This window comes from Oryctolagus cuniculus, chromosome 1 (genome assembly GCF_051225735.1).
Source record: "Oryctolagus cuniculus isolate XC-2025 breed Fujian yellow rabbit chromosome 1, ASM5122573v1, whole genome shotgun sequence".
Lineage (NCBI taxonomy): Eukaryota > Metazoa > Chordata > Mammalia > Lagomorpha > Leporidae > Oryctolagus > Oryctolagus cuniculus.
Genome location: NC_142867.1, coordinates 182675841 through 182703429, shown reverse-complemented (window position 1 = coordinate 182703429; position 27589 = coordinate 182675841). Strand labels below are relative to the sequence as shown.

At 38.8% G+C, this 27589-nt stretch overlaps 1 protein-coding gene across 6 annotated transcripts in view; it reads left to right on the top strand.

Annotated features, from left to right (window-relative positions):
* SLC24A2 (solute carrier family 24 member 2) overlaps positions 1–27589 on the top strand; it is a 271498-nt gene that overhangs the window by 233245 nt on the left and 10664 nt on the right. For all 6 annotated transcript variants that reach the window (XM_051845186.3, XM_002708076.6, XM_051845195.3 and 3 more), the window contains 3 exons: positions 4485–4628; positions 19325–19414; positions 24091–24257. In XM_051845186.3, the coding sequence (XP_051701146.1) occupies positions 4485–4628; positions 19325–19414; positions 24091–24257 (401 nt within the window). The remainder of the gene's footprint in view (positions 1–4484; positions 4629–19324; positions 19415–24090; positions 24258–27589) is intronic.

The following is a 27589-nucleotide window of genomic DNA, read 5'->3' as shown; positions in this document are numbered from 1 at the left end:
ATAATAAATTTGGAGGCATCTGTTTTGTCTCTCCTTTTAAACCCAAGATACCTTGAAAGTTAGAGTCAGCATTTAGCACACTGTTTGGCATCTGAAGGCACTCAGTGAATGCTGACAGACCACCGTGGTGACTGCCCAAGTAATAATAGCCTGAGTGGAGACAGGAACTTGGGACTCCTGCTTCTCCACAAGCCCACTCTTCCCACCATGCTGCACTGATTTCTGGAAGGCAAAGAGCACATGACCTGTATTGAGGGCTCTTAAAGCATTGTCATCTCAGAGTTTCTGTAGAGATTACAAGGCCCTAAGGCAGTCATTGCCAACCTTGCTTTTGCACAATTCTTGGGCTTCTACAGAGACCCCAGCAGACGCCAAACTCTTCTATCAGTAGTATGGATAACTTCTGTTTGTTTGTTTTCATGGACACTCCACAAAAGTTTTAGTTCATCTCAGGTTGTTACAAGGTCAAAGCCAACATGCTGCAACTCCAGAAGAAAACTGAAAATCCACTGCCCTAGTCAACTGCAAGTGTGAGAATAATGAATATGCTAGTATCCCAGGCTTTGGCAAAGGCAAAAGTGGCCCCAAACATGGAACAGCATTTTATTTTTCTTCCACTTCTCTAACCAGCTTGCAAGTTGTACCCATTGAGCCAGAGTGAGATTTCGCCTGGCAAGAAGACAAAAAGAATTTTACCTAAAGTATGCTGACGGGCTTGTTCCTTAGGTACCTTTCAAACCTACCCCAGGATTCTGGACTCTTGTACTTCCCTAAGCAGGACTTGTCCCTCAAGTGGTGTGAAGTTTCCAGAGAGAGAGCCCTGTTTGCACAGCCTGGAACAAAGTCTCTTCTTTTTGTCCATGTCTGCCCTAGCAACTGCCACTTCAAATGCAGTTTTGGAAGTCATATAATACAGCTAATTGTTTGTGTTGGATAGTAGTGTGTTTAGAGCTTATGCATCTAAACAGACAATTATTTTCTGCTATTTGCTAGTGGCACTGCCTGCCTGGTGACTCTGGCAGATGGAGAAAGGAGCTAATCCGTAGGTTATAAGCAGAGGGGTTATTGATGAAATGTCACCATCTGTTGGTGTCATTAAAATGATATGAGTCATAAAGAGTTGCTTTTGTTTTTCCTCATAAAAAGGTTAGCTTGGAGTTTAGAGAGAAGTTGCTACATTGTGTATGGCAGTGGGGAACACAGCTGGAGGGGGGAGGTCAAAATCAGGAGGAGACTTGAAGAACTCATAACATCAGTGTGATAGGTCTTCAAAGAGATCAATCCTCTGCTAAAATAAACCACACCTCTCATTTGAGATGGGGTACTTATGAGGAATGACAGAACACCCCAACTCTTCCATGCCATTTCTGGGCATCTACCAGGTGAGGAGGGAAAGGTTATTCATTTGAGTTAAATAAAAGGATGGTGTCTGGGAGGGAACAAAGTATACCTGTCTCCTTACTGTACATTGGTCCCATGACACAGATATTATTCTTAAAACCAGCTGACACCTTGGAAAGCTGGTGAGTCCATAGGGAATAATATTCTCTACATCCGCTACATCTCCTTGGAGGACATGGAGAGCAAGATGGCTCAGAAGAGGGCTCAAAAGGTGGAATAGCACATGACATGCACAGCAAAGGGATAGGGAACATGAGGTGTGTCTTTAATGAAGATCCAGGCAACCAAAATAAACAGTGCCAACTTCTTATTTCTGCCTAATACCTACCTAATCCCCTAAATTCCCTAATATTTGCTGTTTATCAATTCTCTTACCCACTGCCAAGGACATACATCCAAGCCAGAATAACATTACCAACCTGTTTCAATATCACTTAAGATTTCTTTTTTATTAGTAAAATTTTTAATTTTAACCACAGGAGAGAGCTGAAGTGTGGGTGACTGTATATGAACCACTAAAAGTCCTTTTGGCAGTACCTAGGGTTTGCCAAATCGATAAACATAACATAGCACTGCTGTGAGTCAGGCCTCACACTCAACCCTGATCTCTAGTTGAGTCCTTTACCGCCCAGGCCAACTAGCCTGACCCTGTCCCACATGCCACCCCCTCAGGGACAGAGGTGCTAGAGGGGCCTGTGCTACTGCTTGGAAAGTGTGCATGCTGAAAGCCAAAGCCAAGGGAACAGGAGCTCTCGGAAACTTGTGCAGGTTATTTCTATGTCCTCAAGAGGAAGCCTTGGTGGAAAAGTTCCTGTCGGTATTTTTAGATCGGATGCTTGGTCCTGCTGCTGCACTTTCATTTTTAAACAAGCAGGGAAGGAAGTGATTGATGGTATCTGCAGTATTGTTTTGGAGGCTCCAAGGGCCCATCTGACAAGATAATGGTCATCCTACCCGGCCCAGATCCGCCTGAAGTCTCTTCTGGCTCTGGGACTTGGGAAGCTGCTGACCTCAACTGCTGGCAAGTAAAAACTCTGGCTGTGTGCTGCAGGAGGTTACACCCTGGCTCTGAGGCCCTGTTTGATGCCAATGTCTTGATTTCCATCCTGTTTCTCTGAGAATGGAGGCATCTACTTGCAAAATAAGTTTCTGGCTCATGTAAAATGGTTTAGAAATCAAGAAAGTGATTAATAAGGTTAAAAATACAACCCCATGCAAAAACCCATGAGTTTCCATCTTCCAGGGCTAGCAGGAGGGAGTTAAGCTTTCTCGGGATTATTACTGAATGGCTTCTGTGCTTCCTTTAATTTGCCTGCTGAAAATCAGTGCTCAAAAACAAAGCTTTCAGTTTTATCAAGGCTCTACTGAAATGTGATGTTGTCCTCGGGAAGAACGGGGGACGAAGAAGTGGAGGGTAATAGTCCTTTGCTGTGCGCTGCAGCTTCTCTCAAAAAGCTTGGTACTTGTAGCTGCAGTGCACTCCAGTCCAGCATCAGCTGGTCAAAGTGAGAAGCTGAAGGACGGCCAAGGAGAAAAGAGAGGAGTGGATGTTGAGGAGCAAAGGTTAAGCCAAATGCCCGATCTGTCTCGGCTACTCTGCTTCCACTCCAGCTTCCTGCTCTCATACCCTGGGAGGCAGCAGATGACTCTAATGCTTGAGTCTCTGCCACTCACATGTGAGACCAAGGTTGAGATTTGAGCTCCTGGCTTTGGCCTGGCCCAGATCCTGCTATGCAAGCTTTGAGGGAGTGAGTCAACGTATGGAAGATCTCTCAGTATGTCTCTATCTGTCTCTCTCTCTCTCTCTCTCTCTCTCTCTCTTGCTCTGCTTTCCAAATAAAATAAAATAAATGAAATTTTGCTAAAAGAGAGAAAAGAAAGCTCTCAAATTCTCATGGCCGAGTATTTCAGGCATGGAAAGCCAAGACACTCTGGCAAAAATAAAAACAAAACAAAACAAAACAAAACAAAAACCTAAATGAAAGATCTCTGTGAGTGAGATCCCAGTGGAAAGAACAGGTCTTCAAAGAAGGAGGTACCTTTCTCTGAAGGGAGGAGAGAACCTCCACTTTGACTATGACCTTGTCTAAACAAGATAAGAGTCGGAGAACTCAAGGGGCTTCCATAGCCTTGGAAACTCATGACTGGAGCATGGGGAGATTACCGAGGCCATAAACAAGAGTGTCAATTTGTAAAGTCAACAACAGGAGTCACTGTGCACTTACTCCTCATGTAGGATCTCTGTCCTTAATGTGCTGTACATTGAGACTTAATGCTATAACGAGTACTCAAACAGTATATTTCACTTTGCGTTTCTATGGGGGTGCAAACTGTTGAAAGCTTTACTTAATGTATACTAAACTGATCTTCTGTAAAAAAAAAAAAAAAGAAGAAATTATCAATTCCCAACTTGACTCTCACTGGGATTAAACATGACAATAGGTCTGATCTGATTTCATCATCATTTAAAAAATCATCTATTATGTGAATGGAAGGGGAGAGGGAGTGGGAAAGGGGAGGGTGGTGGGTGGGAGGGACGGTATGGGGGGGAAAGCCATTGTAACCCATGAGACGTACTTTGGAAATTTATATTCATTAAATAAAAGATAAAAAAAAATCATCTATTATTTTTCACTTTATGTTTCTGTGTGGTAGCAAACTGTTGAAATCTTTACTTAATGTATGCTAAACTGATCTTCTGTAGATAAAGAGAATCGAAAATGAATCTTGATGTGAATGGAAGGGGAGAGGGAGTGGGAGAGGGGAGGGTTGTGGGTAGGAGGGACGTTATGGGGGGGAAGCCATTGTAGTCCATGAGCTGTACTTTGGAAATTTATATTCATTAAATAAAAGTTAAAAAAAAATTCTCATGGCCGAGCAATGTGTCCCTTGTCCCTGGGACTCAGACTGGCAGATGAAGTTCTCTTACAATCCCAAAAGGGAGATGTGAGACGCTGGCAGGATGACTCAGGCAGACTCCTAATGAGGTCTGGAGCTTCCCTCCCTTGGTTTGTGGTCCTGTCATTGCTACATGCATACATTATCCTCTTTTTTGTTTATTTCTTATCTCTCTTTCTACACAGACCACAGAGACGGCGGCTGAGGAGGAGGAGGACCAGCCTCTCAGCCTGGCCTGGCCTTCCAATGCCCGCAAGCAGGTCACATTCCTCATCGTGCTCCCCATAGTGTTTCCTCTCTGGATCACCTTGCCTGACGTTCGCAAAGCTGTGAGTAAAGCATTTTGAAATGGCTTCCTTTTAAAAAACAGTGTATATATAACAGTGTGCATAGTCTGTTCCATTTGTGCTTAAAGGAAATAGAGGAGACATAAAAACACAGGTAGTCGTTGATATGCCTCAAAATTCCTCTGGGCAGACACACAATTGTAGTGATGATCTGAGTTATCAAATCTGCATAACAAACTGGTATGAAACAGCCACCATTTCATTTGGCTTAGAGACATCTTGCAGCTCAGGAACTGGAGTAGGAACACTGGAGATGGTTGTCTCTGCTCCCTGATATCTGGGGCCTCAGCTGGGAAGACTTCAATGGCTGAGGGCTAGAAACATCGAGAGGCCTGCTCACTGATTTTCATGGCACCTGGGCAAAGATGACATAAAGGTTGGGCTCAGCTGGGATTGTCTACTGGAGTGGTCAAATGCAGCTGTTCATGTGATTGGCTTTCCTCACAGCATGGCAGCCTGAGGACAGTCATCTGTCTTACATAAGAACTCAAGAGTGAGTGTTTCATCAGCAGAAGACAGAAGCTGTTAGGGCTTTCGATGTCTTGGTCTCAGAAGCTAGTCACTTTTACTATACTATATAAGCCGAAGCAGTCACCAGCCTGACTTGATTAAAGAGGAGACAAAAATTTTACCAAGACTACATCAGCTTCACTTAGCACCTGAGTCTTAATGGGAAGAATTTTCAAACATGTTTTAAAACCACCACAGTGATTATCTCTGAGAGGGCAACTGAAGGTTAAAAGCAAAAGGGTGACTCACTGTTTCTTGAATGTTCTTGTGGCTGTGTACATAGATTATTTATTTACTTCAAAAAATAAGAAAATGTATTTGTGTGGCATAAATGCCCAATGTCTGATCTTTTCCCTCCTACACAATTATCACTAATACAAATGATATTTGTATCTACTATTGTTAGGTAGTAGATCTGTGAACACAACACTGTCCTAATGTCAACTAAGTACAATCCAAGTGTAGTTCAAATCCAGAAAACACCCACCCCCAGTTGAATTGGGTTCTTATGTCATTGCCCCGGGGGTGAAAGAAATAATGAGAAGTAGAAATAATTTATTATGGCAGTACACACACATATGCCTTCTACAAAAGCATGTACCTACTTAGTATGAATCTGAACTAGGTGTTTTCAATAACCTATATTGTGGCAGAGCAGGAAACATTTGGGGCAGGAATATATGTATTTGTTATTGACACAAATAGAAAGAATCTTGGGCACAAAGTAATTGATTAATTAACACCTGGTCCTTTTCTGAAGGACAGAACTAAGATTCAGACCCAGGTCTGTGTGGCTACACAGCTTGAGTTTCTCCTCACATTTCATGATGCCAGAAGGTGGAAATCTGGGGGAAATCGTTTCTAAAAGCATTTGGAATAGAATATTGTGGTGGCAGCCAGGATAAATCTTCAAGGACACCCCCCCCAACCCTGATGATCTCACTTTTCTCATTTGAAAAACAAGAACAGTCCTATCCCATTGGACCAACATGTACTTGCTAATGCAGCCTAGTGGAGAACCATGACTGGTCAAGTGGACAGCAGGAAAGGACCTCCTTATCTAAGGATCCATATATTGGAGGTTTCTGGAAAGGGGGAGGGCATACAACAGATGTGGCTCACAATGAGACTTCTTTATTCACGATACAGTTACACAGCATCTGTTCTGCACAAAGGTCTGGCCTCCTGAAAGTCCACAATTAGCTGGATGTGTTTGATTTTTTTCCCTGGCCCACATCACATGAATAGTCCTGAGATGGTTTTGCTCTCCCTCCCTGCCTGCATTGCCCTGCTATTTAGACCAATGCTTTTCTCAACCCCAGTAAGAAAAATCAGGGAGGAAAATGTGCTTTTAAATCCCTGCAGACGTCTCAGAGTAGTATGGCCCAGAGCATAGGTGCTGCCTGGCTAATGAGGTAATTTTGGGCCACAACCACTGAAGCAGTCAGGAAAACGTGCAGGCAGGGAAGGAAGGTGCCAGTAACTCAAGATCCTAGGCGCTTGGGGCTGAGTGGGACTCTTACAGCAATGGTTAGCAAAGTTTTCATACTTTCTTGAAGCTAAAAGGTCAAGGAAGCTCTTAAGAGAAAATCAATGGCTCCCACCCAGCAACTCATGAAAAGCAAACATCAGTCAACCAGGACAGCCGTTCCCTGAATCATGACAATTTCTGACTGATGCTACAGTCCCAAGGAGCACAATCTTGAGAGCTGTGCATGGTACTCTCTGGTGCAATAACAATGATTCTTCATTCATTGTTCAGCCCACCCTCAAGGTCCAATCCCTGAAGCCTGGGATACGTTTTTGTTTTCTTTCTGAGTAGACTGTGTGCTATTCCAAGCATGAGAAACTTTGTCTTCTGCTTCCTTGGCAAATATTTACTGAGCATGTGTTTATGACTATTATATACACTGGGTTTGATCCCTTAAAGAGATATAAAGACACAGAATCTACCATTTACATCTTTAAGGAGCTGTTCATTTAGTAAAGGAAACAAGTAATGCCCACTTTTGACTATAGAGCAAGATCATGCAGCTGAACTCGAACCTGAGTCTCCTGGGCTCCAGAGCACTTTCACTCTACCATATGGACAGCAGTGTGTTTTTCCCTATACCTTATGGGCAGTGAAACCTTGGGAAAGGCACGTCTCAACTCTGGACCCCATTTTTCCTCCACTGTCAATAAAGGATTGGAGGATTTCTAGACTTCCTGCAAGTCATGACATTCTGTGATTAAAGGAAATACAAATAGGTACCCATCATGGTATTGCAAATTTAAGGTGATAATAAATCCCAGTTTTCCCAGGACAATACTAGTTTACTTTCAAAGCATACTGACTTGGAAGATAAATTACATGGCTATCCTCTGCATATACCATATGCCAAATGGAAGAAACCATCCCAGTTGATACAAAAGTGTTAAGACACTCCTCAATCATGCTTAGCATAAAGGAATTTCATTATATTTGATTTTTCATCAGTTACCTTTCACATGTAACATGCCAATCCAACCCTAATGTCTTAAAACAAGTATTTTTAGCACATAATTTTGTTAACTGGCAATTTGGACTAGGCTCAGCTGGGCAGTTCTTCTACTGGTCTCAATGGGCCTCATTTCCATAGCTGGAGATTGGTTGGTATAGGGATATCTCAGCTAGAATAGCTTGTCTCTGCTGCACATTGTATCTTAAGCATGGTCTGAACTTTTCACATGATGGCAAACTGCAAAGCCCAGTAAGAATGAAAGCTACCAAGCCCTCTTGAAATTTGATTTAGAATTTACACAATGTCAGTTATGGAGTTCCGATTTCAAGATGGCAGAATAGGGGACTGTGTACTGCAGTAGGCTAGAGATAAATAGAAAAAAAAAAACCTGTAGGAGTGCACTCTCTGGAGAATTAGAGAGCAAATCACAGTGGAAATTCTATGGAAAGAAGAACACCATGGACCTGTGTGGAAGGCACACACGTGCAGCATGAACACAGACAAAATACACTAAGCAGCTGAGAGTCGAAGCAGGTGGCAGCTTGGAGACAGAAGTGAGACCAAACTGCTGCAGTTCTTTGTGATATAGCCAGAGGGAGAGCATGTTGTATGCCTGGCCTGGAGCCCTAGGTGCTAAGGGATACCCTTGGACCCAGTGGAAGTAAAAGGGGCATGTTTCTCTTACCCCATTCTCCCCACAACAGTGCCTGATGCCTGGCTGAGGGAGGGTTGGCACCATTTTGGGTCTGGGCAACAGCTGTGAAAATCCCTGTGCATAAGCACAGCAACAGGCTGAGACAGGACACCATCTTCTCAGCAGTACGCACCTCTCAGTACACACCTCTTGGTAGTCACTGAAAGTTCAGACATTCCAGTAAGCCACAGAGGCATAGTTCAAAGATAAAAGCCATCAGAGGAAAAAAAAAGTATCTAAAAATAAACACAGAAATTCAAGAAATAAGAATAAGGAAGACATCATGACCCCTCTCCAAATGAACAAAATAACATTTCCATATTAGAATGTGAAGATGAAGAGATTGATGAGATGCCAGAAATGGAATTCAAAAGATTAATCATAGGATTACTCAAAGCAATCACAAGCAAATCCACAAAGTAAAGAAATCCATATATGACATGAACAAAAATTTTTCCCATGAAATTGAGATTTTAAAGAGAAATCAAAATGATATATTAGAAATAAAGAATGCAATTAATCAAACAAAAATGCGGTGGAAAACCTTAACAACAGACTTTGTGAGGCAGAAAAAAGAATGTCTGAGATAGAAGACAAATCATTGAAATTTTTCAGTTATACAAAATAAAAGAAGAAATAAGAAAAAAATTTTAAAATAGTGTTGGAGATTTATGGGATACTATCAAGTAACCCAATATAAAGATCTTAGGAGTTCCTAAAGGTATGCAAAAAAAGAATGGACTAGAAGGTCTATTTAGTAAAATAGTTGCAGAAAACTTCCCCAATTTGGAAAAAGAAAGGGACATCCACGTATAGGAAGCACATAGAACTGCTAACAGACAAGACCAGAAAACATTTTTACCACGACACATTGTATTCCAGCGTTCAACAGTAAAACATAAAGAGAAGATTCTAAAGTGTACATGAGAGAAATGCAAGATTCCTTTCAGAGATCTCCAGTTAGACTCACAATGGAATTCTCATCAGAAACTCTTCAGGCTAGGAGAGAATGGAGAGACACAGTTCAAGTCTTAAGAAAAAAAAGTGCCAACCTAGAATATTGTACCCTGCGAAGCTCTCATTTATGAATGAAGGTGAAATAAAGACCTTCCATAACAAACAGAAATTGACAGAATTTTTCACCATTCATCCAGCCTCATAAAAGATGCTTAAGGATCTGTTACCTATAGAAACACAGAAAGATGGCCATCATTATAAAAGAATGTGAAGGCAGAAAAATTTCCAGAAAAATAGAAAGGAAATCCAAAGTAAACAACAAGAATATTGATGGAAAATAGGGAAAAGTTGTTACTTATCAAAAGTCACCTTGAATATATTTACATTTGGCCTCAATTCTCCAATTGAAAGATACAGACTCGTTGAATGGATTGAAAAACAAGACCCATCTATTTGCTGACTACAAGAAACACATCTCACTAACAAAGATACATGTAGACTGAAAGTGAAAGGATGGAAAAAAAAATATTCCATGCTAATAGAAACCCAAAAAGGGCAGGTGTAGCCACTGTAATGTCAAATGCGATAGACTTTAACACAAAAACTATCAAAAGAGACAAAGAAGAGTACTATTCAATGATTAAAGGATCAATTCAACAGGAAGATGTGATTATAATAAACATACATGCACTAAATCACAGGACACCTGACTATTTAAAAGAAATATTAATGGATCTAAAGGGAGACACAGACTCCAATAAAATAGTAACAAGAGACTTCAACATCTCACTTTCATCAATAGACATATGAACTAGACAGAAAATCAACAAAGAAACAACAGAGTTAATCCACACTATGGACCAAATGGATATAACTGATACTTACAGAACTTTTCACCCCACAGTTGCAGAATACACATTCTTCTTATTAGTGCATGGAAATTTCTCTAGAATAGACCATATGCTAGGCCATAAAACAAGTCTCAGAAAATACAAAAAAATCAAAATAATACGATGTTTCTTCTCTGATCACAAGGGAATGAGGCTAGAAATCAACAACTCAAGAATCTCTAGATCACATACAAACACATGGAGACTGGACAACATGCTCCTGATTGAACAGTGGGTCAAAGAAGAAATCAAAAATGGAATCAAAAAATTTCTGAAAAAAAAATGAAGATGACAATACAACATATCAAAACTTATGGGATACAGCAAAAGCAGTGTTAAGATGGAAGTTTATAGCAATTGGTACCTTCATGAAGAAATTGAAAGCACACCAAATAAATGAGCTATCAGTGTATCTAAGGACCTAGAGAAACAAAAGTAAGCCAAACCCCAAATTAGAAGGAGAAAAGAAGTAATTAAAATTAGAGAATAAACAAAATTAAAATAAAAAAAATACAAAAGATCAGTGAAATGAAGGGCTGGTTTTTTGAAAAAATGAACAAAACTGATACACCATTGGCCCAACTCACCAAAAAAAGGGCGAAAGATGCAAATTAATAAAATTAGAGATTAAAAAGGAAGTGTAACAACAGATGCCACAGAAATAAAGAACCATCAGGAATTACTTCAAAGAGCTGTATGCAACAAATTGGGAAACCAAGAACAAATACAATACAATGTACATACAATGTACCAAAATTAAGTCACAAGAACATAGAAAACCTAAACAAACCAATAACCAAGACAGAGAGTGAATCAGTAATAAAGACCCTCTCAACAAAGAAAAGCTCAGGACCAGATGGCTTCATTACTGATTTCTAGCAGACATTTAAAGAAGAACTAATTCTAATTTTTATCAAGTTTTTCAAAACAATTCAAAGGGAGCAAATCCTCCCAAACTCCTTCTATCACCTCAATTCCTAAACCAGAAAGAGATATATCAGAGAAAGAGAACTATAGACCAATATCCATGATGCAAAAATCCTCAACAAAATATTAGCTAACAGAATCCAACAACACATCAGAAAGATCATTCACCCACACCAACTGGGATTTATCTCTATGATGCAGGTATGGATCAACATTCACAAATCATCAATGTGCTGCATCACATTAACAAACTGAAGAACAAAAACCATAGAATCATCTCAATAGATACAGAGAAAGCATTTGATAAAATACAACATCCTTTCATGATGAAAACCTTAAGCAAATTGGGTATAGAATGAACATTCCTCAACATAAGGCAACTTATGACAAACCCATGGCCAGCATCTTATTGAGTGAGGAAAAGTTAGAACATTCCCCCTAAGATCCAGAACCATACAAGGATGTCCACTCTCACCACTGCTATTCAATATAGTCCTCGAAGTTTTAGCCAGAGCCATCAGGTAAGAAAAAGAAATCAAAGGAATACAAATTAGAAAGGAGGAAGTCAAACTATCCCTATCTGCAGATGACATGATTCTATATAGAGAGGGCCAAAAGATTACACTAAAAGACTATTGGAACTCAAAAAAGAATTTGGTAAAATTGCAGGATATAAAATTAACACACAAAAATCAATAGCCTTTATATTCACAGACAATGTAATGGCTGAGAAAGAACTTTTAAGATCAATACTATATACAACAGCTACAAAAAGAATTCAATACCTTGGAATAAATTAAACTAAGAATGGCAAAGATCTCCATGATGAAAATTATAAAAAATTAAAGAAAGAAATAGAAAACATTAAAAATGGAAAAATCTGCCATATTCATGGATTGGAAGATCAATATCATCAAAATGTCCATACTACTGAAAGCAATTTAAGATTCAATGCAATCCAAGGCCAGCGCTGTGGCTCACTAGGCTAATCCTCTGCCTGCAGCACCGGCATTCTGGGTTCTAGTCCTGGTTGGGGCACTGGTTCTGTCCTGGTTGCTCCTCTTCCAGTACAGCTCTCTGCTGTGGCCCAGGAAGGCAGTGGAAGATGGCCCAGGTCCCTGGGCCCTGCACCCACATGGGAGACCAGAAGGACACCTGGCTCCTGGCCTTGGATTGGTGCAGAGCGCCAGCCATAGCAGCCATTTTGGGGGTTAACCATCGGAAGGAAGGCCTTTCTCTCTGTCTGTCTCTCTCACTAACTCTGCCTGTCAAAAAATAAAAAATAAATTCAATGCAATCCCAATCAAAATACTAATGACATTCTTCTTGGATCTAGAAAAAATGATGCTAAAATTCATATGGAGGTACCAGCATGTGGCAAAGCGGGTAAAGCCATTGCCTGCAATGCCAGCATCTCATATGGGGCACCAGTTCAAGTCGCAGCTGCTCCACTTCCAATACAGCTCTCTGCTATGGCCTGGGAAAGCAGTAAAAGATCATTCAATTGCTTGGGCCCCTGCACCCACATAGGAGACCTGGAAGAAGCTCCTGACTTCTGGCTTCAGATTAGCACATCTCTGGCTGTTGAGGCCATCTGGGGAATAAACCAGCAGATGAAAGACATCTCTCTCTCTCTCTCTCTCTCTCTCTCTCTGTTCCCTGTATCTCTGCTTTTCAAATAAATAAATAAATATTTTTTAAAATTCATATGGAAACAGAATAGACCCCAAACAGCTAACACAATCTTACACAATAAAAACAAAGCTGGGGGCATCACAATACCAGATTTCAAGACATACCACAGGGCAACTATCATCAAAACAGCCTCATACTGGCACAAAAATAGATGTGTAGACCAATGAAACAGAATAAAAACTCCAGAAGTCTTCCACACATCTACAATCAACTATTGACAAAGGAGATAAAATCAATCCCTGGAGCAAGAACAAACTCTTCAACAAATTGTGCTGGGAAAAGTAGATCTCTGCAGGCAAAAGTATGAAATTAAACCCCAACCTTACACCTCACACACAAATCCACTCAAAATAGATCAAAGACCTAAACCTATGACCCGATACCATCAAATTATTAGAGAACATTAGGGAAACCCTGGAATACATGGAATAGGCAAAAACGTCTTGGAAAAGATCCCAGAAGTACAGGCAATCAAAACCAAAATCATCAAATGGGATTACATCAAACTGAGAAGCTTCTGCACTATGAAAAAATACTCAGCAAAGTGAAGAGGAAACCAATAGAATGGGAGAAAATATTTGCAAACTATGCAACTGAAAAAGGGTTAATATCCAGAATCTATAAGGAGCTCAAGAAATTCTACAACAACAAAAAAAAAAATCCAGTTAAGAAATACACAAAGGACTTGAACCTGCATTTTTCAAGAGGGGAAATTCAAATGGCCGACACTTGAAAAATGCTCAGAATCACTAGCCATCAGAGAAATGCATGTAAAAACCACAATGAGGTTTCACCTCACTCCAGTCAGAATGGTTCTCATACAGAAATCAACAGACAACAAACACTGGCAATTATGTAGGGGAAAAGGTACCCTAATCCACTGTTGGTGGGAATGTAAACTGGCAAAGCCACTATGGAAGACAGTATGGAAATACCTCAGAAATCTGAATATAGATCTTCCATATGATCCAGCCATCTCACTCCTGGGAATTTACCCAAACAAAAAGTAATCAGCATATGAAAGTGTTAGCCAAGTTCATTGCAGTTCAAGTTATTTGCAGTTGATTATATGGAATCAACCCAGATGTCCATCAGCTGAAGACTGGATAAAGAAAATATGGTATATACACACTATGGAGTACTTCCCATCTGTAAAAAAAAAAATGTCTTTTGTAACAAGATAGCTGCAACTGGAAACCATTAGTGAAATAAGCCAGACCTAAAAAGATAGATATTGTATGTTTTCCCTGACCCAAGGTAACTAATAGAGCACCTAAAATGTAATGTTTAGGAGTGAAATGAACATTTTGTGATTCGCTGATTAATTACAGCACTTGTCTCTTCTGTTTAGGAACACCGTTTTTGTTTTTTCTTCATGCTATTTGTTGAATTCTTTTACTTAATGTAGGGTTAACTTAACAATCATTAAGTAAACTAAAAGTAGATCTTTGCAAAAATTAAGAGTGGGAATGGGAGAGGGAGGAGGAAGAAGGCTTGGAGTGTGGGTGGGAGGGAGGGAAGTATCACTATGTTCCTAAATCTGTATATGTGAAATATATGAAATTTGTATAACTTAAATATTTTAAAAAGTTATATAAAATGTGTTGAGAAAAAAACTGCATAGATTTCAAAAATTTTTGCACCAAAATAAATTCATATTTTAATTCTATTTTTCCATTTTAAAAAAGTATTTGCATGCTGCCACTTCTGCCCCATTCTACTGGTCAAAGCAAGTCATAAGGCCAGACTAGATGAAAAGAGTGGGAAACAAGACCTCACCTCTTGATGAGAGAAGCAGTAAAGTACTATGGCCATTTTTGCAGCACTATCATAGACCTCATGTTCCTCCACAAAAGCCTCTTGAAAGAATATTCAGGAAGAGAATAGAGGAGAAAATGATAAATTAATAGATATCTGCTACTCCTTAGGGCCTCTTTGGTGGGTTTTGATTTACTCATGAAGTGAGCAACCCAAACCTTGACAATAACTAAAGGTAAAACATGTTTTTTTTTTTGTTTTTTTATTTGTTTTTACTGTATACTACCAGCTTCAGAGTAAATAGTACTTTCACTTTTTTTTATTTCCACTTCATTTAAATGTGAATTATATGGCAAGGTTTATTAGATCATGCATACTTTCAGCTCATATCAGCAATATGAGCTTTACATTATAACTTTCTTAAATTAATAGCATAATGTTTTAAAAGTAAAGAACTAAAACGTAAACCTTAGTGGCAAACATGTTTTTGATGAAATTGAAAATAATAAATGAAATAAAAACCCAGAATTTATCTTCTCTCATGAGGCTGTTTCAGAGTTGGGAAGTCCAAGATCACATGTCTGATCCAGTGTCTCATGAGGGTCCTGTTCCTGATTTGCCAATGGCCATCTTATTGTTGTGTCCTTACATAGCAGGAAGCAGAGAGAAAGGGGTAAACTCTGCAATTTGTTCTTACAAAAGCATTAGGCCCTTTCATGAGGGCTCCACCTTCACAACCTAATTCTCTCTTTATAAATTGTATTAATATAAAGAGAACAGACTTCATGTATTTCACAGGTACATTTCTAAGATGATAACATTACTTCCCTCCCTTCCTCAATCCCACCCCTTCCTTCCTTTTTTTTTCTTTAATTTTTGCAAGGACATAATTTCAATCCCTCTATAATCATGGACTTAAATCACCACTAACCATAATATTCAACAAGTAAAAAGTAGGAAGACCACAGTTTCACAGGAGTATAAACAAGGGCTAAAATAATCATATCACAAATGAAAATTTTATTCCTAGACATTGTTTTGTTTTCTACATTAACTGCCGCATATCAGAGAAAATACATGATATGCCTTTTTGAGACTGGCTTATTTTGCTAAGCCTAATGGTTTCCAGTTGCATCCATTTTGTTGCAAAAGACAGTATTTCAAAAATAAATACAATAGTGTCTAGAAATCAATGATTATCATCTGAGCATTTACTAAGTGCCAGGAACTTTGCTAGACATTTTATATGTATGAAATCTTTACTCAGAGTAACTAGATATTGATATTTCTCCATCTTTCTGATAAAGAAATCAGAATCGAAATAATTTGTTTAGGGGAAAATCGCTGGTCATTTAAAATCAGAGACTTAATACTAGTCATGATAACCCAGAGACCACACTTACTTTAATATGATTGTTCTTTGAAACTTTGTTAATTACTTATACTTCAAGAAACTTTAACAGTATAAGTGATGGGTGAATTATTTTTTGAATTTGGATCAATAATATGGCAATATGTACAACCAGCTGATATCTACTAACTTTTCTCAAACCAAACCAGCATTATTCATATATACTAAAAATTTCCAATGAAAATATTAGCTGTCAGCTATATAAGTAATCCATTTCATTGGGAACAAAATGGACAGCACTTGGACACAATTCACATATATGCTAATTGGTATGACTCCTATCTCCATAGATGTCAGGATGAGCCGCCATTACTAACCATAAATTGACATATCAGACCTTGGCTTTGGTGCTATTTTCTTTCCTCCAATGAGAATGCTAGCTAAATAACTGTACAGGAGCAATGGGGCAATAATATTTGGAATGTATCTATGGAATCCAAATAAGGTGAATAGCCTAGAAAATAAAATAAAATAAAATAAAATAAGGAGTTACCCAGGTTATGAGATTGGGAATGGCAAAGTATTCTGACAAGGAAACACTTAACCAAATGGCTGATAAATGAATGGATGGTACTTCCAAAGCAGGAACAATATGGGAGACTGGGTGAGACAGATGGAGATACAGCTGGAATCCTAGTCTCTACTTCCCTGATGCTTTTTTATTTTCTGACATTCAGAGCACAGCCTAGTATTATGATCATGATGATCTTTATGTCTGTGGCTAAGTATATTCTAAGCATTATTGACACCGTTTCTATTTAGGAAAGAAATGTAACCTGGATGTTAGGATCACATACATACAGTCCAGTAGACCCAAGTTTGAATTTCATCTCTAATTTAAGATCTGGGTACAGAGTTGGTGACCAGGCTTTACTTGTCCACAGTTTATGATTAAAACTGAATATTCACAAAGAAAAATTATTTTTAACATTTTTCATTGAGCCTCTAATATAATATTAGGTACATATTGCTATTCTTATTGGTAATTGGCTTCTTGATTAAGAATCATGAGCCTCAAATATTGAATTACAGAGGTTTTCACTAATATGGCTGAATTCAGTTCAGTTCCTTTCAATCCTTCATCTGATATTCTGCTTCCTATATTTTGACTGGGAACATTCCATAGCTCAATGATGGTATTTTTCAGGTGATGAATATATTAAAATTATCTGATTCTGACTTGTGAACTCATTTCAAAAAATAGACATGCAAAGGTACAAAAGCAAAATAATTATTACACATTTAGTGAATGACCTAGCAGTATATGAAATGAGGACTCTCTTAGGACATCCAGCACACACACCACACAACAAAATGTGGAGAAAACTCCCCATTCCTCTGATTCGAAACTAAAGTCAAGTATTGGCTGCTGTTCATATTACAAGTGGCCCCACATGGCAAGAGAAGCCCTTCTCTTCCCTGTACCTGATCATGTCCATGAGATGTGAAACCATTTGCATAGTTGGGATCCTGAAACAGTGACTAATGACCAGCAGAAAAGAATGGGAACTCTAATCAGCCAAATGTCTTGCCCAGAAAAACTTGATCTGCTAGTACTGGCTCAGGATATCTGGCCTCCAGAATTCAGCTGAACTCCCAGCTTCAAAGAAAGTTGCTTTCAGAAGTGAAGGTCTCAATCTCCACTTTGAAAAACTAACTGCCTTTTTTCCCCATCACATATTAAAATGCTCAGATCCCTAGGAGGAGTCTGAGTCCTTGTCCAAAATATTTTCCTTGTTAAAAAAAAAAAGGAAAAAGAGTATGAAAACATTGGAGAGTAAGGTTTTGGCTATTAACTGTGGTCTAATACCCTCTTCCAACTTAATCAAGCCTGCTTTTACTTCCAGACATTCCAACTAATGAATAGCCCCCAAAAAGCAGCAGTCATTTAAAGAGAGAAATGATTAAGTTCTTATGAAGTTTAAGAATCATGTGAATTATGATAAAAAATATTTGTGGAAAACAGCAAAGGGGAAAATAGGCTAGTTCAGAACAACAGAGACTATGTTCATCATTATACAATAGATATTCAAAATATTACTGTGACCAACCTTATCTTTTCCTTTAAATAAAGCCTTCAAAAGCCACTGCACAAAGTGTTCTACATGACTGCCCAAGGTCAGCCTTTCAGACAATAGAGATTGCTTCCATCGAAGTCAACTCTAGGAATCATTTCTCCAGACAAAATTGGATGGCATTATCAAAGCAAAAAGTAGGAATGTTTCTCAATGTGGAAAGCTTTTGAAATAAAAAGTGTTTGGCAATTACAGGTGAGAGGCTTTCTGCTAGCATTCTGCTGTCTGAGCATGTTTTAAAGGACTCCAAGTTTTCCACATAGGACATCATCAGAACACCACTCCAGTGCAAGCCTAGAGTTCCCTGTAGTGGGGTCAGTTAAGAAACATTGCATTTAGAGTGTCTGATTTTTGACTGATGTTCCCAGGAAACAAAGTACTCACATTATAAGCCTGAGATTGTACAAAGTCCAGTGCTTAGAAGAACACTGACATAATATAGTTTCAGGGGGAGAACAGGGGAAAAAAACATTACCAAGAACAGTGTATGGCCTGCCCTCCTAGTGGCAAACAGCAAAATCAGGTATCTCTGTTTCTGTTGACTCCAGTTAGTATGTGTGGTTCAAATGTTCTGGATACAGTCCATCTTCAGGAATCTCTAGAAACTGCCATGGTGGCTTTCCTGATAATTCATGGAACTGTAAGATGAACCAGTCTTTTAAAACCTAATCCTTCCCATTTCTGTTCAATGTAATTACTCCCATAGGTTTTCTGGCATATGATTATGGCAATACATAGTTTGAAAGCAGTAGAAACTGATTCTTATGAACTTTGAAGCAAGAGAGAGAGAAAAAAAGAAGAAGAAGAAGAAGGAGGAGGAGGAGGAGGAGGAGGAGGAGGAGGAGGGAGGGGAGGAAGAGGAGAGAGAGAGAAAGAAAAAGACAGAAGGAGGAGGAGGGAAGGCAGGGAGGGAGAAAGGGATGAACAGACAATATGGAGTAGTTAATACAGCATAGGGAAGACAGAAATCCAGCTTTAGAATAGGCAGAAACAGGGAATCTGAACATCCAACTGCAGGAACTAACAGATATTCTCTTTAAAGATATTTCCATCCCAGAAACCAGCATTGTGATCATTCAGCTCCAACCAAGTTCACGTTTCCAAAAGAGAACTTTATTATCCTAGTTTGATCAGGGATAAGTGTGGTCTTTTGGTTTTTAATCCTATGAAGATGCAAGAAACAGGGAGAAAGGACTGCATTGGTGGTGATGGTTTTGAACTGTCAAATCCACTTCAATTAATGACATTGACACTTGCCTCTTCCTGGTTGTTTTTCAGTCATCAAGGAAGTTCTTTCCAATCACTTTCTTTGGCTCCATCACCTGGATTGCAGTCTTTTCTTACTTGATGGTCTGGTGGGCACACCAGGTAAGACTTTCATAGTGACTGTCAGGTTTTTATCTGGTCTTATTTGTCAGGTGGTTAATCAATGTGTTCCCTTTCTGAAACTGTCACGATATTAGATGTGATGCAAACAAATTACACATCGCAAGATTAAAGGAACTTACTCTACTTAACCTTCTCTGGTCTCCAGCCTTTCCCTGTGACATGGAGTCAACTCAGCATAGCACTTGGACAGCCATATAGAAGAAGCTGCTTGGGCCCCTGTCACCCACTGGGAGCCCAGGAGGGAGTTCCGGGCTCTGAGCTTCAGCCTATAACAGCCCCAGCCAATTGTGGCAATTTGGGGAATGAACCAGCAGATGGAAGATCTCTGTCTCTCTGTCACTCTGCCTTTCAAATAAATAAATAAACATTTTAGAATATCACTGAATTGTACAAATACACTTTGCATAGTTGAATTTCATGATATGTGAATTTCATGATATATGAATTGTAATGCAGTGAACTCATTTAAAAATAATCATGATACCACTTCACAACCACAAGGTTAGCTAAAAAATGACAGATAATACCATGTGTTGATGAGAACAGAGAGAAGCACGACTGTATACAATGATGAAAAATTGCAGAACTTTATCCATTTTTAAAGTGTGGGTGAATTTTGCTGTATGTAAAATTAACTTATATATGGCACTAGCAAACTCCACTGGAAATGTTGACTGACATATTCAGCATTCTTCCTACAAGATACTTCATATTCTGCCTGTTGGAGATATTTTACTGACATTGGACTTCAGATAACTCTTCCTGGATATTTCCAAAAATTGTTGGCTCCCTGAGGAAGTTCTCTTTGCCCAGGGGTCATTATTTCTACAGAGGCGTTTGCTGCCAACACCTGGCAGAAATTGCAGCAGGAAGTAGGCTGCTTCTGAGCCTCCAGATCCCCAGCCTGAAAGGATTTTTTATAACATATAATGGCTTTTCTAATAATCACTTTTTATTATTCATGTACTGGTGAAGAAAAAAAGTAATTTTTTCACTTGCTATAATGTATTTTCTAGATGTTCTCTTTAACCATCCTATAAAACATCATTCTATAGGATTTCATTTTTTTCTTTCTTTTTATTTATCTTATTTGATTTATTTGAAAGGCAGAAACACAAGGACCTCCCATCCACTGATTCCTTCCTCAAATGCTTACAACAGCAACAGCCAGGGCTGGGCCAGGCCAAAACTATAAGCCAGGAGCCTACAACTCAACCTGGGTTTCCCACTTGAGTGACAGGGATCCAACCACCTAAGCTATCACCCTCTGCTGCCCAGGGTGCACATTAGCAGAAAGCTGCAATCAGGATTGGAGCTAGGACTTGAACCCAGGCACTCCAACATGGGATGCAGGTGTTCCAAGCAACAAATAGGCCAAATTCCCATATTTTTTCTTATCTTGATTCTATTATCCTGTTTCTTTTTCATCCACTTACAGAAAAGAAATATAAATCTAATGCCAGCAACAATAATAATTTTAAAAGGCCAAGAAGTATAATGTGCTTAAACAGAAGCCTTACTTTTCAATAAGTTTCTTTTTCCTTTTACCTACAGAGATGCTCTTCACATAAAATACTTTATGCAGCTTACTCTTAGCTTTTGTTTCTGTTTCTGGCTTTTCTTTTTCATTGTTTTTGCATCATAAATCTTTTTTTAAAGATTTATTTGTTTATTTGAAAGTTAAAGCTACGCAGAGAGAGGAGAGGCAGAGAGAGAGAGAGAGATCTTCCATCTGCTGATTCACTCCCCAGTTGGACACAATGGCCAGAGCTGTGCCAATCCGAAGCCAGGAGCCCAGAGTTTCTTCTGGGTTTCTGACATAGGTGCAGGGGCCCAAGGACTTGGTCCATCTTCCACTGCTTTCCCAGGCCATAGCAAAGAGCTGGAATGGAAGTGGAGCAGCCAGGTTTCGAACCAGCGCCCATATGGGATACCGGCATTGCAGGCGGCAGCTTTATCCGCTATGCCACAGCGCCGGCCCCTGCATCATGAATCATTATCTTAGAAAATTCCATTGATGAAGAAAGCCTGTGGTTAAAATCTATCCTGCATCTAATATTAGAAGTTCATTCTAAGAGTCAAAACCTTGTGACTCAGCTAGCCAATATGACATTTTTGGAGATCCTCCTTAAGCCAAGGCAAGGAATTACATCATGTATTATCAGCAGGAGCCCTGGATTTGGACTCTGAGTAGCCTCATCATTTACTCTCATGAGAAAAGAAGGGAATTCCTCGCAGGAGACATTGATGTCTTTTTCTAGCACTTCTCTAGATGCTCCCCCAATCTGATCAGAGATGTGCCCATTATCTTTCCTCTGATTCACCAAATGGCAATTTCAGTGAAATATATTTGTCTTAGTCCATTTGCCATTGTTATCACTTCAGAGTAGATAATTTATAAAGAATAGAAGTTTCTTTGACTCACAGTTCCAGAAGTTGAAAAGTCTAAGAGCTTGGCACCAGCACTTGCTTGGTATCCAGTGAGGACCTTCTTGCTGCCTTGTAACATGACAGAAGGCATCATACAACGACAGAGCAAGCATGCTACAAAGTGACAAATGTCATCCTGGAGCCCTACTACTAGTAACTACCTTGCAATGCCCCATTTTCAAATACTAGGAATGTATGAATTGGGAGATTAAGTTTCCAACATGAACTTCTGCAGGGCACAATCACACAATAGCAGTACTCAAAATGAGCATATGAAGTCTGGTTTCTCCTTCAGTGAAAGTATTTCTAGAGCCACACAGATTCATCAGAGATTTGACATAACAATGAAAATTCTTCACTATTACTTTGTTTCCCACATTGTGAATTATCCCCAGAAAGCCAGCTTCTATCTCTGAGGCCAGACCCCAGACTGCTACAGTATTATAAATTGAAAAGGGAAGTGAATGATAATCTGAGTTATACTGTCTATTTATTGAACTTCATTCTTGACCCAGTAATGTTTACTTTATATGCATGATCACATATAAGCATCAAAACAACTCCTGAATGGATATCATTATCGTACTTCTACAGATGGGAAAACTTAATACTCTGGGAAGAAGGCCACCTTGCACTTAGAGTGGCAGACTGGGATTCACACCCTGGGATGCCTGAGTCCCAAGTCAGTACTCCTAACCACACTATCATTGTTCCCAACTTCTGCACTTCTGTCTATACTGTCATTCAAACTCCAAATACACATGTTTTTCAAAATAATCACTGCTTTAGAACTCCAAGAATTTAAATTACTAAGAATGTATTAAATAGATTGGAATTTATATAGAGCAGCAGCATCTGCACAGTCTTTGACAATGTTTCACTCTAAGTATAACAAAAAATAAGTCATCAAGGAGAATGTTTTACACAAATGGGTACTCCTGGGCAAAACTCTGATTTACCTTTCTCTAGGAAAATAGGAAAACATGCTAGTGGAGTCACCTAAGTATATACTTTGATTTGGCAAATAGGTTTTGAGGGACCACTATATACTAGGCTATGTTCTGTAGATTAGGATCAGCAGAGTGACCAAGGCAAGGATCTTCTAGTATGAAGCTTAGTTACTAATGGGAAGCAGTGAATCTGCGTATCTGCATGCCATAAAGACACAGTGAACATGACTCATCAGCTCAGTAGGCTCTGGAACAGGCATAAAGAAAAATAAAAATTGCTCCAACCATGATTTTAAGCTAGTAGTTACCAAGATATTATTTATAAATCACAAAGAAGATTTATAAATTAACTTATTGGGGTAGCCATGGAGGTGCAGCCAGTTAAGCTGCTGCTTCAGGTGCCCACATCCCATATCAGAGTGCCTGGGTCTCCGTGCCACCTCTACTTCCAACCCAGCTTCCTGATAATGTATCTGGGAAACAGCAGATAATGGTTTTAGTAGGAACTCTGCCACCCACGTAAGAGTCCTGGATGGAGTTCCTGGCTCCTGGACTCAGCCAGCCCCATCCTTGGCTGTTGCAGGCATTTGGGGAGTGAAGCAACAAATGGAAAATCAATCAATCAATTTTCTGTGTGTGTGTGTGTGTGTGTGTTACCCCCTCTATCTCCTTTTAAAATAAATTAAAAACTTGTTTTAAATAAATATATTCTATTTCCTTAAAACCTTTATCCTTCTATGCTGTTTTGGACCTTCAAATTTTTTCAGAAAATACTGAACATATTCAGGTAGGCTGTTGGAAACCAAATGGAAAGCATTATCTTAAAACTTTTCACAACTTCAATTCTGTACCTCCTCTGTTGAAAATATACGTAAAGATCTTAAAAATCCCAAAAAGACAAACAAGTTGAAGAATGAATCTGTCATAGGACTTAATGCCACTATCAGGTGTTAGTCCCCAGGTTTAATAACTATACTCTGCAGCTTCCCTGGCTCAGTCATAGAAAAAAAAAATCATATAGAGGCTGCACTCTAGCCCTCCTTAGCTCTTTTGTATTTGAGATTATCTGTTTAATCCTCATGTGAACGTTTCTGATCTCCTGGATCTGGGTATCATAAAAGTATAAACTCTTCTATGGCAATGAGTGTGGTTTGTTCATTTTTATGCTGTCAGCACTCTTCATAGCACAAATGAGCTCTCAAAGTCACATTAAAATGTTTGTGTTTTTCATGGTTTTGCACTTCGAACACTCATGCTTGTCCCTGTAACATTTAGGTTGGTGAGACAATCGGCATTAGTGAAGAGATTATGGGTTTGACCATCTTGGCTGCTGGGACCTCCATCCCTGATCTTATAACCAGTGTCATTGTGGCCCGGAAGGGGCTAGGGGACATGGCCGTGTCCAGTTCTGTTGGAAGCAACATTTTTGACATCACTGTAGGGTGAGTAGAGATTGTTTGCAAAGGTGCACACAACCTGCATCTCTATCTTTTTGGTAGAAGCAACAAAGACATGACCAGGATCTCCGAGCCCAAAATTAATCAATACCAATGGAAAAGTCAAGACTGGGTTACCATTCAGTCTCATCATCTCTGTTTTTCATTTTCAAGAACTTGATGAAAAACATCATCCCTAGATAGGCGGAAATATACACACACAGAGAATGAAAGTTTTAGGAAATATTCTAGGATAATTTAATTTATATAGCTGTATTTACTACCTATTATGAATATTCAGTATTCAGGCAGGATTGAAATACTCTGGTAGTGTCACAATTTTTTCTCCATATTCTAAATATAATTAATATCCTGAACTCCTCAGCTGAGATTTGGATTTTAAGGCAAATTGAGACAAAGATAGGCCCAGCACAAATATCCTGCTGTCTCCTTCCTTGGAAAATGCCAGCTGTCTTGGCATTATCATTTGTTTATCTGTGCTGGTGAAAATATTCTTGGTTTTCTGAAAGTCAGAAGAGAAGATTTGTTCTTATAGTTAAATAAACTGGAGATCTCAATAGGAAAAATCTCTAAAGTAAGTCAGATGAGGGAGGGGCACATTCATTTCTGTCTTTTCATCTAACTTGGCAAATAGCTCCAAATAGAAGTCCCCTGAGAACATAGAACAGAAGAAGTAACCCTTATGTTCCCACAAGAAAGGATCTTTGCAAAGGGTTTTTCCACATACACAACACTTTAACAGTAATTTCTTTATGTGTATTGCTGATGTTTGTTTATGTTTGCCTTTATAGTAAAAGGTTTTTCAATTTCCATTTTTTCATAGAGTTTTTGTTCTGTGTGAGTTCTTAGTGGGAGGTAACTTATGGTGAAAAAATTGCCTAAATACACATGTTTCCTCACCTGTGAGCCCTTTCATTTGTGCTGAAGTCTGACTTTTGCTAAAAGGATTTTTCACATTCATTATATTGGTAGGGTTTTTTCTCTGTGTAAATCTTCCAATATATGTTGGGATAACTTGTACAATGAGTCATATGGGAGAGAAACCTTATGAAAGTGATGAATGTGTAAAACTCTTTTGAGAAAGGCCTTTGGCACTGGAATTTGAAAATTCAGTACAATAAATCCACTTTCTCATATTTCAATATTATTCTCTTATATTTCTGACAAAAATCTATTTATTTGTTTTCTTACAATTCTACCATGTTCATTGTACATACATTTTTATCCACGTAAGCCACACAGCAATCCTTTTATTCCCATCTTTCAGATAAGGAAACTTAAGGGCACAGAATTCACACAACTAGCTAATGAGATAGCAGAGAGTCCTGCAAAGAATCTGTACTGGCCACTGCACCGTAGGTGCTTAGCACCTGATGCTGAGCTTCCACTGTCCAACCTCCTGTGAGTCCCAGAGGTGTCCTCACCCACTGGACATCCCTCCTTTGCAGGCCCCTCTCCCTGAAGAGTCTTTCCTGCTTCTCTGCCTGGAAAGCTCTCACTTATCCATCCAATCTCACCTTAAATCCTGACTTTCCTGATTCTGCTGGACCTGACTTGGGAGCTCATGTTCTTGCAGCCTCTCTCTGTACATCATATTCTATTATGTTTACCCACTAGACTGCAAACTCTTCAAAAGCAAAACTCACCAAAGCCTAGCACATTGCCTCAGGCATAGTAGTGTCTTGACAGATACTTGTAGAATTAATGGATGGAGATGAATGAATGTATTAAAAGGTATATATTTTAAAGAAAGTTGTCCTAGTGTAAACAGTATTTCTTAGTTCTCCTGATTATACCTATGGAATATTTTTCTTGATTAATCTCTTATAAAAAGGCAGGTGGTAATGTTTATAGTGTGAAAAAACAAAATCCTCAGGCTAAGAAAAAAGTGTTTAGACATATTTATCAATTTTTTAAAAAAGTACTCTAGAGAATTGTAAGAATTTTGTGCATTGTTCTTAAGTTGTATGTGTTTATTATTAACAACAAATTAAGGTTTAAAGAAAAAATCTTCCCCAACAGTACTCAAAAACATTTCATTTGTATTTTTTCTTCCAAATATTTCACAAAACTATCCTAGTCCAGTTCTATCCTCTTGGAGTCCTTTCATTTTTTCCATTCTAAAGTCATATATGTCTGGCACAAAGAGGCATCTATTGATAAATTATTAGTAAATCATATCAACCATCCTTCTAAGTACTTTTATAGTTCTCATAACTAACATTATATGGCTCTTGTCTTCCATTCTATTGCTTTTCAGCTTAACTATTATCCTTTACTAGAATCTTATTTTTTCAAGTTTCTGCTATTGTGAGTTTTGATAATCACCTTTATGCAGAAAAAAAACTTTTAATTATTTTATTAAAATAAATTACTTCAAGCAGTATTAATAGATACAATATTTTAAGCATTTTAATGGCTATTAATATATTTTGTATACTTCTTCACCAAAAGCTTCTTTCCCAAGGGTTTATACCAATTTACAATGTCATTGACAATGTATAGAATGATGTCTTTAGTAACATGAGTGTATAAGTTTCTCTATAATTTTGCTAGCATTTTCTTTTTGCTCATAAGATTAGTATACAGTCACAGTAAAGGACTTAGAATATTCATACAAGGAATAGAGATAAATAATAATCCACCACCCCTTTTTAGTTCATATATATTTTCCACGATTTAAATTATATTGCTATTTTATATGTAACCTTTATTTTAAAATTTAAAATTATGAGTTTTTTCTTGTATTATTATAAGCTTGTCATTTTAAGCACCTCTATAACATTACATTGACTTGCTCACTATTTAACTAGTTCTCTACTAGAGACTATAAGAGATTTCTGGCCGGCGCCATGGCTCAATAGGCTAATCCTCCACCTTGCGGCGCCAGCACACCAGGTTCTAGTCCCGGTCGGGGCGCCAGATTCTGTCCCAGTTGCCCCTCTTCCAGGCCAGCTCTCTGCTGTGGCCCAGGAGTGCAGTGGAGGATGGCCCAAGAACTTGGGCCCTGCACCCCATGGGAGACCAGGAGAAGCACCTGGCTCCTGCCATCGGATCAGCATGGTGCGCCGGCCGCAGCACGCCGGCCGCGGAGGCCATTGGAGGGTGAACCAACGGCAAAAAGGAAGACCTTTCTCTCTGACTCTCTCTCTCACTGTCCACTCTGCCTGTCAAAAATAATAAAAATAATTTTAAAAAGAGATTAATATTTTACCACCCAAAAGGACACAAAATTATGTTGTGAATAAAGTTTCTTCTGCATTTTAAATTATTACTTATGCTTGATCACTGACAATACAAGTGATAGATCATAAGGT